Raw genomic sequence first — 12264 nt, 5'->3', positions numbered from 1 at the left:
CTGGAGGGGCAAAGCTTTGAAAGGGGTGAGAATACTGGAACCTATCTGCAGGATATCCCAAACCTAGGAAAGAGTGCTGAAGGAGCAAGTAAACACAGTTATAGACAACACAACTAAAGGCCGAAGGGGGCCATAACAACATTCCTGATCAAAAGAAGCCAAAGCCATGCACTGTGGCTTTAGGGAGGAAAGGAATGAGCCAGAGGAAGTTCAGCATGGCCTGAGCTCTGGAATTGCGCTTATCTTTCTCTTGACAGTGCTTGAAAACATTTCCCACGCTTGCTGTGGTGATCTCTAAAGTGGCAACAATGAACCCCAGATTAAATCTGTAGGTTTTTTTTTTTTTTTAACATTGAGCTTGCTTTATGGGTGAAGGCTGGCTGGGCTGGGCTGGGCTGGGCTGGGGATGAGGATGAAGATGTGGGCTTAGCTGTAGAAAGGGCTGAGGGCTCAGGGTCTGGTGTCAGGCCTACTCACTGTGAGTCATCAGTACAGAGGCACAGGGAGGTGAGGTGGGAAGGAAATCGGGGTGCAGGAAATGGGAAGAGAATGGGACTGGGCAGAGGATGAAGAAAAAGACAGGGCAGGGCCAAATCTGTAGGTTTTTAAATACACAGAATAATTATAGCCGAATTTCTTTAGAGAGAAATTTAGTTTCCTTGGGAGAAACTATTAGTAGCAAGAAATAAGAACAGGACAGAGATCTGCCTGTGAAATATAACATTGGAGAGCTTTACAGCTAGAGGTATAGTAAAAAGAAAACTTTGTAGAAAGAAACATATCAATTAAGAAATCCTCATGATTTATTTTGGGAGTAATGTGAGGTGATTTTTGAGGGAGCCATATTTAATCAGTCTCTTTTGGAATTGCTTATTTGGTGTTCTTCTCATGGACAGCACACATGCGTGGACAGTTAACTAGAACTTGCAGGAAAGCCCAAGACAAGAATCAAACTGGAGGAGAAAAGGAGAAATTAAAAGGGGGTGACTAATTTCCTCAGATTATTTAATAAAGAATAAGTCGTAACAGAAGCACTGGGTGCTCTACGTAGATATCAATAGATACTCACGCTGCACTCTATTGCAGACCTCCCCAGAGCAGAGAGCTGGGGCACAAATCTCAGCGTCTAGAGGTTTAGACGTCTCTGCAGTTACCTCTAAGATGGCGTTGGAACACGACCTCCATATGCAGCTGGTAGATAAATGTCCCGGGCATCAAGATTTACGGGTGTGAAATGAGGACTTAACAAAGTTCTTATTTTTTATTTCACATCTAACAGTTTGGAGAGTCACAACCTACTTGCATGAGCTGACTAGCAACACAGTACCTGAGCAGTGGGGATGGGGGTGCAGCCCCCTTTTTGTAGTACCTTCATGCAGAACGAGCACACAAAGTCTCCAATGGGTCAGTCAAAAGAGGACTATCCACATCCAGTCAGATCTGGACAGCATCCAGATTCCAAGCTTTTGTTCTGGTTGGAAGGTTGAGCTAAACTCGGATTAAATTTAATAGGATTAGGTATAAAGTTCCACTTGCATTACTTGTGTAAGACAACTAATTAAATTGCAGTAGGCCTGAGCTAATAACAGTTTCTGTGGGGAAAAAAAAAAAGACTGCAGGCTTTATATATACCCCAAGATCTCGGTTGGAGTCAGGAGTGAAATGTATTTGGTAGGAAAAGTCAGTTACGGTGACTGACAGAGGAGTGGCAGAGAGAGAGCTGTGGCCGACTGGAGCCCTCGATACTTCACAACTAGACCTGCATATGTGTCATTGGATGCTGCTAGATCTGTTGAGTCTAGATGGATTCGTTATTTCCTTTGGGGAATCTTTATAATTGGTGGATATTTGGAGCATTAGAAATCAATGAAAGAAACAGTATTAAATCATTAAGTGTTGAGAAGATCATTTCCTTCTCAGCCCGCCTAAGAAGCAGTGTATGTGTTGTAGCTTGTACTGTAGCACCATTATCTTCCCTTGGTATCATCAGTGCTTGGAGATCTCAGTATGGCATGATTTTGGCATCAGAAATTATTTAGGGAAAACTTCACTTCTGGAGTTAATTGTTCTACATTGAGCTCTTAAATGTGTCAGAATTACGGTAAATATTTTAGGGTAGGCATTCATCAATATTTCATAAACCCTAAACAAGGAAAAGAATCCAAGAACTCTCTAAAAAGATATATTTTTATGTACATGTAATTTTTTTTTCTGGGAAAGACTCCAACACTTTCATCAGATTCTCAAATAATACAAAACTTGGACCTCTTCTGCAGCACCTTCACTGCTTGTCGCTCTCCTCCTGTATAAACAGAGAGGCACCTTGACTGTGGCCTCCTGCCTTGCTTTGAGACCCCGCACCCCAACAGATCTTCCTTGAAATGCCGGTGACTTCCACCCATTGAGACTTGAAAAGCGTCACAGACAGGGTTCCAAAATTGTTTGAGTTGACAGCTCAGCTTTAGAGTAGCCGGGAACTTCCTTTTCTCATGTCTTCACCCCCTATGACAAAGCTAGTTGTGTTTGGAAGATCAAGCCTGCATCTTGCTGCTTTGAGAACTCGGGTTATATTTTGCTGTCCCCACCCACCCCCCTCAGTGTGTGAGTACAAATTTGGTCTTCTCCAGGAATATTTCGTTCTGAGGTAAGTTCCAGAGAAGCCTGACCTTCTCCGTGGGATGTGTGCTTCATGTGGTTTTTCTTCTCCTTGCAAACCCCACAGGGCGCCAAAGCATGCTTCCTGAGGGACATTCCTTTCTCAGCCATCTACTTCCCGTGCTATGCCCACGTGAAGGCTTCCTTTGCAAATGAAGACGGGCAGGTCAGCCCCGGAAGCCTGCTCTTAGCCGGTGCTATTGCTGGTAAGTCTTATCCACGCAGCAGAGCTCCCCGCTCCAAACCCCCCAGGATCTAGCCTTACTCCACCCAAGTTACACAAATAGGACTTGTTTTTTTTCTGACAGTTTTCCACTGAGTATACCTGACTTTCTTTGACTAGCGTCTAGAAGGCAGATAAGAAAATAATTTGTATTTTGCCGCATTATTAGAAGAACTTTAGCTTTTAGAAAGTGTTTGCTAGTGATTCATTCATTTTTATTTCTTTGTTTCTTTAGTTTCTGTGATACTGCTAGATTCTAATTCAAATTCTGTATTATTTCCTAATTTTACTTAGTAATACAAAAATAAAAATGGTTTGACCTAAACTTTTTAAAACATTAAAGGATCATGCCCTAAAGGTTATCTAAACAAATGATTACATGTAAGCTTGTCCAGAATTTAAGTAAACGTCATTAATGTATAGTTAGAAGAAGCACAATAAAACTAGACATAACTAGGGTGATTAGATTTTTTTCTTGAAGTGGCTGTCAAGTCGGGGGCTACATGTATTTCAGTGAATCATAGAAGTGACAGTCTTATGTCTTTAGTGCTGTGCTGGAATAATTATGAATATTATACAGAAAAATAGGGACTTAAAAATAGATACTGATTATCAGCACAGTCAGGGAATCAGTACTTGGCTTTTGGGAAACTCCTTGTCCTGAGAATCTAAGGGATGAATCTGGCTATATTAGCTCTTTAAGTGGTAGCAAGCTTATTATGGGTTAACAAACCCTAGGGCAGGCAGTCCTGAGCTTCAGATTGGAGGTTAGAGCTGGAGAACAAGATTGGAGGTGAACCTCAGCTTTGAATCGCTACTTCAAGCCTCCACCTTCTGCAGGAACCCCAGTAGCAGGAAGTTGTACCATTCTCCTTTATCCTTAACATTTTCTTCCTCAAAGGCACGGATGCTGGTCTGTGAGCCAGGGCTGTTATGTCCTGGGTGATTGAGGATTTTAGTTGCTGAGTAAAAAGATCCAAACACGAACACTAAGGAAGCAAGATCTGGAATACAGAATCCCTATTTCCATTTCCAACGTGGCCACTTATTTGCTGTGTCCCGAGTTGCCATTTACATATGTAAACATGAGGAAGAATGGAACGAAGGTATTATATAGTTTATTTCAACCCCCCAATTGAAGTAAGATTAGGGCCTCAGGAAAAGTAACAGCCACTGATTGATGTGTGATCTTTGTCAGTTGTTGCTTCACCAGACTTGATTTCCTCAGCTTTGAGTAGAGAATATACTATAAAGTCCAGGATGTGTCACAAGGAGGGGAGCATCATGGAAGCTCTTATCATAGTGTCAATCATGAATCTTGTATTCGGGAAATATGTAGACTGAATCTAGATTCTAGGGGAATTGGCCCATCCAGTCACTCCACAAGTACCAGATAGGAGGTTAGGGATGGATAGTGGAGCTCAGCTCAGGATGAAGGACTCACACAACCGTTTTTTCCTCAACGTATAGAAAATAGTTCACTCTTCTCTCAGGGAAAAGAGGCACTGCGAACGAATTTCATGTGTGTAGGAGTATGCTAGCTAGCCCATGATATTAGAGCTGAACATTTCAACATTTCTTTTTTTTTTCCTGATTATGCAAGTGATACAGCTTGTGGTAAAATATTTAAAAAGGGTAAATATTAGCCATAGTTCTATTACTAGAAGAGGTTTTCTACTTAATTTAAAATTTTATTATAATTATTCATGTACTTTATGAAGATATGCATATATACATATGCCCGGGTGTACAGAGCCCAGAGGACCCGGTGAGGAAGTCAGTTTACTTTCTACTGTGTGGCTCTCAGGGATCAAACTTGGATAGGCAGGCTTGCCAGCACTTGCCTTAAACCCTGAACCATCTCTCCAGCCTTTTTGCTTCTGCCTATTTTCGTGGTTTTTGATGGAGTTTCAATCACACTGTACCTCATCCCATCAGCATTGTTGACTATTGTAGGGTGATGATTAGTGGCATGTGCTATGGAGTCAGGCTGCGTGGGTCAGATTCATCTCCCCACTTAGACCTCTGGGACTCACACAAGCCATTGATCCCCTCTTGGCCCACTTTGGGGGATAAGAGCAATCTTAGCTTCACTAAAGAATTAAGTGGAATAAAAAGACAAAGATTTAAAGTAGTTGACATTATGTCAGTATTCAGAAATATTCAACTATATTTTTCTTTATACTTTTTGAGATTATAATATAATTATATTATTTCCCTTTTCTCTCCACAGTCCTTCCTAAGTCTGTGTTGTCACCCCTTCCTTTTCAAACAGATGCCTCTTTTTTCTCTAATGGCTTGTTACATCAGTGTGTTTTCTACATATATAAATTCAACCTGCTCAGTCTATATGATGTTTATTATGTGTATGTTTTCAGAGTTGACCATTTGGTATTGGATAATCAATTGGTGTGTTCTTTTTGAGGGAAGACTATTTTTCCTACTTTGAGCATTCCTTAGGAGTCTATGTTAGCAAGACTATTGATGTCATCCTTGTTTAGTTCCCGTTTAAGCATCCCTGTTATTAAGACTTCAAGGAGACACAGTATGAAAGCAAACTTTATGTTCACTTGGCTCCAACAATCTATCTGCCCCTCTTCCACGAGTGTCCCTGAGCCTTAGATACAGAAACTGGATTGTAGATGTTCAGTTGGGACTAGGATCCATCACTCTGCATTGTGATCAGTTGTGGTTTTCTGTAGAGGTCTTTGTTGGAAAGAGAAGATTCCTTGATGAGGGTTCAGAACTACAGCTGTCTGTAGGTACAAGGAAAAATACTTAGTTAAGAGTTTAGGCAAGTGTAGGTTTTCCTCCAAGATCTATGACTTTACTAGTCTTAGGAAGTTAGCTAGGTATCCAGCAGAAGGCATGATTCTATTTCTTGTTGACCAGGCCTTTTGTCCAATTAGAAAATTGTTGGTTACCACCAAGGTATGTGTGCCATTACTGCAACTTTAGGGCTATTATGTCGTACCAGTCGTGGTTCAGAGGCATCATAGTTGGGTAGGACTTTTGGTTTCTCCCCTCCTTTGGAAACCTGCATTCTGGTACCATGAAAGATGATCCACAGGAAGAAGGCTTTTAAGTCCTATCGCTGCTTCGATCCTGTTGGTTCTATGTCTGAAGTGGATGGTGTCTTCAGGCATAGAAACTTACTCTTTCTCCTCTAGGTGGCAACCAAGGACACCAACAGTAGCCTATAATGTTTTGGGACTCTCTTAGACAACACAGACCAGTAACTCAAAAGTGGGTGTTTCATGCCTTGTGTTATAAGGTTCTTATTAGATAGCTTATGGTTCTTGGGGATGGCATCATTAGCCCAGATGGGAAATTTTCATTCAAACTCTTTATGGATATGTGTACAGATACTTGTATATGTTATAGGTAGTTTTCAGTATATAGTTAATAGCACAGCTCTTTATTATCTTTTCAGATACCCTCAATTATCTTACTCTCCTCGCTCTTTTGGTGTTTATCTCTCTCCCCTCTAGTTAAAGCCTTCCCACATTCACACATCAGCGTCCCTCTTTACTTTCCTAGTTTTTATATACTCTCTTCAGAAGATTTGGACCTAGGAACATCAGATGAGAGGAAACATGTAATATTTGCTTCTCTTTTCCTGGGATACCTCACTCAATATGTTCATTCTTTCCTAGATTTTTATAGTACCATTTCTTTCTTTGTAGCTGAGTAGTATTTCATTGTATTAGTCAGAGTTGTCTAGAGGAAAAGAACTTATATAATGAATCTCTAGATAGTAGATAGATAGATAGATAGATAGATAGATAGATAGATAGATAGATAGATAGATAGATAAAAGGAATTTATTGTAATGCCATACAGCCCGAGATCAGCTACTCAAACAATGTCTGGCTGTGAATACAGGAATTGCTCAGTCCACAATGATAGATGCCTCAGCTGGCCTTCAGAATATGCTAGAACCCCAAAGAAGTGGGCTCTGATGCTGATGAGCGAATGTATGTGCTAGAAGGTAAGAGCAAGCAGGAGGTGTGGCCCACATTAAAGGTGTGTCTTCCAAGCTCAAGATCTGAATCAAAAATGTGTGTCTTCCTACCTCAAGGCCCAGACTGGAAGTGGATTCACCCACTCCAAACTTAGTTTAAAAAAAAATCTCTCTCAGGTGTTCCCTCCATTTCTGAATTGTAGTTCATTCCAGATGAGTCACGTGGACAACCACTAATGGCCATTACACCTATTGTGTATATGTCCTACATTTTTATGATCTATCAAGTGCCTGAGTGATGCCCAAGGAAACACAAACATAATGCTGATGGAAATGATGAGGACAATCCAGGGTTTTAAAATAGAATTCAATAAAGAGATAGAGTCATATACCTCTTAATCACAATACTTAGAACTGTCCAAATTACTGAAACTTTTATATAAATGATGTTATTAATACAAGCAAATCTTTAGGCTTAAACACTTTTCTATTTTGGATTTGATCGCCTTTTTGGAGAAATAGATTCTTGGAACTAAGGTTGCTGGTAGAAAGTATGAATGGTTTTTGTTTGATTGACTGATTGTTTTTTACATGAAACCACATTAGTCTTGAGGTCCTGGGGTCATTGCCACCTCTGTGCTGCCGATTAGCCCCACAGCCATCCTGTTCCCTGTGCACTTACCTGCTGTGCTGAAACACCGCAACCTAAAGCAGCTAGAGAGGAAACATGAGATCTGGCTTACCCTTCCACATCACTTTTCATCCCTGAAGGATGTCAGGTTAGGAACTTAAACATGGCAGGAACCTGGAGGCAGAAGCTGGAGCAGAGGCTGTGGAGGGGTGCGGCTTATTGGCTTGCTCAGCCTGCTGTCTTATAGAATCCAAGACCACCAGCCTAGGGATGGCACCGTCCACAGTGGGCGGAGCCTTTGTCCATCAATCATTAATTAAGAAAATGTCGCCACAGGCTTGCCTATGTTCACATGTTATGGGGGCATTTTCTAAGCTGAAGTTTCCTCTTCTCAGATGACTATGGCTCATGTCAAGTTGACATAAATCTAGCCATTGTACCTGGGGTGTCTGTATTAGTAACTCAGAACTTTTCAGCTTAGAACACATACTTACTGTATGTTTTGGGGTGTGGGTCAGGAGCATTTTTTGGGGGGTGTCTATGGCTTGAGGTCTGTTTCAAACTCCTGGGAGGGAAGAGCTGCTGGCACAGAAGATTTGATATTTAAATAATTCAATTCTTGGTGCCTTGAGAATATAAAGTAGTGCAACAGGCCTGGGTAGTGAAGTGCACACACTCATATAACTTTCTTCCCAAATGTCTTAAACTGCTAGAAAATACGACAGCATCCGTACTCAGAAAGCAACCACCTTACATCTGAAATTGGTGATGTCATAGGCCAGAACAGGCAGGAAAAAACTATTGATTGTGTAAAGTGTAAGCGAAGACTCTTGACCTCCGAGTAAACAGAAGAATGTATTCTAAAAGCAGGAAGCTGCCTTTCTGGACACATAGCCAGCCTGGCCACTCCCCGTGCCACCTAAAGCTTAAAGCAACATTTGTCTGCAAGATAAAACTGAGAACTGTAACGTAGAGAATGGGCCATTGGCCGGATAACGGCTCATGTAGAACTGAGAGGAAGCAGGACAGGGCTTAGGCTCATGTCAGACCTTAACCACAGGTGCGGCAAAACATAAATTAACAGCTTTTCCTCAGTGGAGTGGAAAATGAAGTATTCTCACTGCACAGTTCAGCTGGCTTTCTACACGCCAGAATTCTGGAAAGCTCAGCCCTGTAGCCTGCCTTAGCCCTTTCAGGATAGAGCGCTTGCCCATCCAAAAGGGGAAGTGGTGGGGAAGTTTGTCTGGAGTGTGGCAGATGCCACCCAGGGCTGAGTGCATTGCATGGACAGCCTTTTATTTGATCCCGAGTATCAGTAGACAGCCAGCCATGCTCAGACAGGAAGGGGCAGCAGGGCATGTGAACTGAAAAATTACAGAGAAAACGGTAATTTAGGGACCACAGGGGAACTTGCAAGAACTGTAATTGGAAGCTTGGAAAGGGGATTCGTTTTATCTTACTTTTTATTCTAAAATAAAAGTAAGTCCACAGGAAGTTGTAAAAACAATATAGTAATCTTTCACCCACTCTTCTGGGAATGTATACTTCATAACTATCGGACAAAGTTAAACTCAGAAAATTGACATGTAACACATGTCAGAGTTCTGTGGCATTTTAAATTTATTTTATGTGTTTATTTGAGGATGGACCCAAGGGTCGAATGCAATGATTACTTGATTATCTTAAGACAGTTTCTCATTAAGAGGACTGAGGCTAACCTTTGTAGACCAAAGAGGCTTTGAGTAGTTTTTTTGTTTTTTAATTAATGAAATGATTGTTGAAATTAAAAATCTCTATGGTTCTAAATGATAAAGCAGACATGATCAAAGAAAACCAAGCTAGGCCATATTTCATGGTGCTTGCCCCTAATCCCAACACTCAGAAAGCTAAGGCAAGAGAATTAAGAGTTTGAGGACTGCCTCAAACCTGTGTTAAGTAAAAAATCAGGAAAAAGAGAAAAGGACCTTTAGGAAATAAAGACATGGTAAAGATTACCCCCTAGAATATGGCATAAAAATACAGAGATGAAAAAATCAGAACTGAAGGGGCATAGAACATAGGTGTACTGTCTGTTTAAAAGATATTACCTTGATGTGAGAATTAGGATAAAGGACAGAAACCACTTAGTAAAAGATGGGCTTCTAGTCTGCAACAGTACCGTACCTCCCACTTGCCCAGGACATGAGGTGTGGCCCACATTGATGTAGCATCCAAGGGGAGGACAGAGCCTGCATCTGCTCTGCTTGCGAGGGTTCCACTCTCAGCAGCCAGATCAGGAGTGAATGTAAGAAGGACACATGGGATACTTGAAGCAACTTTAACAGAGAAAAGTTTGGGCTGAAAAAGCTGGGAATCAATACACATTGTCTCTGACGCTGATGTTCATACTTACTGTGCAAGAAGACTGCGTGAAGGAAAGAAAGGGGGTGTGAGCATATTAGAGTCGCACCCATGTGGCAGATACATACATGCCACAGCTATGTCACGGCAATGTGTATTTATCTAGTGGAGAAATGGAGATCAAACTGGAAGTGAAGGAGACAGAAACATACACAGGACATGAGGAAAGAGTCCAGTAGCCACAGTCAGCAGAAATGCATGCAGTGAAGATCGAGGCTTTCAGTTCAGCTCTAGAAGGAAGGGTAGGCAGCGGGAGATTTTTCTCCTTTTTTTTTTTTTTTTTTTTTTTTTTCCTTTTGGTTTTTTAAGACAGGGTTTCTCGGTGTAGCCCTGGATGTTCTAGAACTCACTTTGTAGGCCAGACTCTCCTTGAACTCAGAGATCTGCCTACCTCCTGAGTGCTGGGATTATAGGAGTGCACTGTCACTGCCCGGCTGATTTCCCTCCTTCTTAGTAAATAACTTTATCACATTGCTGTCAGTCGTCAACCTAGTAGGTTGATCATATAGCTAATAGCTTAAAAGTGTAATGTGGAAAGCCTTAACTTTGACCTAAAATAAATATGTAACAAACCTTTAAGCCTTAAATGGAGAAAACACAAAGTTATTAATCCTAATATGATACTTATAAAATTAATGTCTTTGTCCCCAAAGCTGTCTGGATTCACCCAGTCAGGTTTTGTTTTCTTCCTGCTGTCAGTGATCGTCTGTACTCGCTGGCTCCCTAGAAGTCCCACAGTTGTTTTTATTAGCCTCTGAGCACCTCATGTCATTTCTGTTGCTGAGGCTATGGGTAGCCCCCAGGGCTACATATGCACGAGTCTTGTCCATAATTAATCAAGCAGGATGCCCGCCCTCTTCCTGTGAGGACACATAGACAATCCCTTCCTATCGTCTGGTCTCTTCTTCTTCCACACTCAAGCTGTTTCATCAATGTGGCATAAGGCAGAGAATGACCTGGCAAATTGATTCATAATCTTTGTCCACTCGGACCTGGAAAACCAGTAGCTGTCAGATGACCAAGCCCTTTGTGGAACATTTGACTGGACTAGCCAACTTTTAGAGTAGCTGAACTCAGTTTTCCAAGTTTAGTGTCAACCCCCCTCCCCACTACACATGCCCCTCAGAAGTCTACACAACATGTCTGTAACAGTTCTGAGAGCCTAGACGTCATCCATTTGAGGGTGTGGGGGCTACAGACGAGATGGCTGGGCTTGTGTTTGAGTTATAGGATTTCTAGCACACGCCCCCAACACACACACATACATCAATCTGCTTTGCCAGTCATCTTGTTAAGTAGTTTATGTGTTTCCTTTCAGCATTTCATTCAGACATTTGTATTCTCGTTGCATGTATTCTTCATGCTCTCCTCCAGCATTATTCATGACCAGGAATTGTGTATGAAACATACCTTCGTGGGAAAACAATGTGTCCTTCGTTATTACCCCTGTGTCTTTCACAGCACCACATGATCGCATCTGCAGCGTGGTTAGGACTACTTCATTTCATGTCTAGAGGAGACTCCCTGCTAAATTCTCTTTAAACCAGGGAGTGAAGCAAAATGGCCAGTGTGAACAGTGGGTTTCTAAGCATCGTGTTTCCTTTCGTCATGTGAGAAGATAAATTCCTGGCTCAAAATTACAGTAATCCCTCCAAGCTAATAGGAGCCCGATGCTGCTTCTTAGATGAACACTGGATAGAGAGTGAGCTTTGCATATGTAAAAGGCAGTGTTTGGGTAATGACTATGCCTAAGAATTAGTGTTAGAGGAGTTGAGTGGAGATGGAAGGCGAAGAGACACTCGCTTCTCTTCCAGTAGAAATGGGAGCGTGTAGTTCACAGTTACACCCTCCCCCTCCACACACACTCACTTGCAATGTGACTTTAAAACTGTCTGTTGAAGGATGAGATGGAGTTCTAAGCCAGACCATGTTGGTTTGGACAGAAATTCTTACAGAATTATTAAGCCTTAAAAAAAGCAAAGGAGATTTATGCATCTGCATCTGACCAGTTTGGTTTGGAATAGGTTCATAGTGGAAAAGTAATAAAACCGTAAGAGACAGTGTCTTCTGAATGGTCTCCATTTTAAAACTCTCAACTTGGGCTGCCCCATTTTTGGATAAAAAGCGACTGTAAAAATAATTTACTGTAGGTAATTTTGGGAGGGACTTGTTGGGAGGGATTTGTTTGTTTGTTTGTTGTTGTTATTGTTCTTTATCATTTACCAGCCAGTATAAATTTTAAGCTTTCTGTTTTAAAGTTTTCTAGATGTATCGATTTGGGGGTGGGGGGGGACTGTGTGTGTGGAGTCACAAACAGGCTCCTGGTGTTTGCTTAGCGATCAGTACAGCCTTCTGGTAGGAGAAGTTGGGGTTTTGTTGTGCAGGGTAGCT

At 41.6% G+C, this 12264-nt stretch overlaps 1 protein-coding gene across 2 annotated transcripts in view; it reads left to right on the top strand.

The window, feature by feature from the left end:
- Slc25a13 (solute carrier family 25 (mitochondrial carrier, adenine nucleotide translocator), member 13) overlaps positions 1-12264 on the top strand; it is a 176087-nt gene that overhangs the window by 161679 nt on the left and 2144 nt on the right. For both annotated transcript variants that reach the window (NM_001177572.1, NM_015829.3), the window contains exon 15: positions 2723-2861. In NM_001177572.1, the coding sequence (NP_001171043.1) occupies positions 2723-2861 (139 nt within the window). The remainder of the gene's footprint in view (positions 1-2722; positions 2862-12264) is intronic.

The sequence above is a fragment of the Mus musculus genome, chromosome 6, assembly GCF_000001635.26.
Source record: "Mus musculus strain C57BL/6J chromosome 6, GRCm38.p6 C57BL/6J".
NCBI classification, from domain to species: Eukaryota; Metazoa; Chordata; class Mammalia; order Rodentia; family Muridae; genus Mus; species Mus musculus.
Note: the sequence above shows the minus strand (reverse complement) of the source record. Positions and strands in the feature narration are given on the sequence as shown.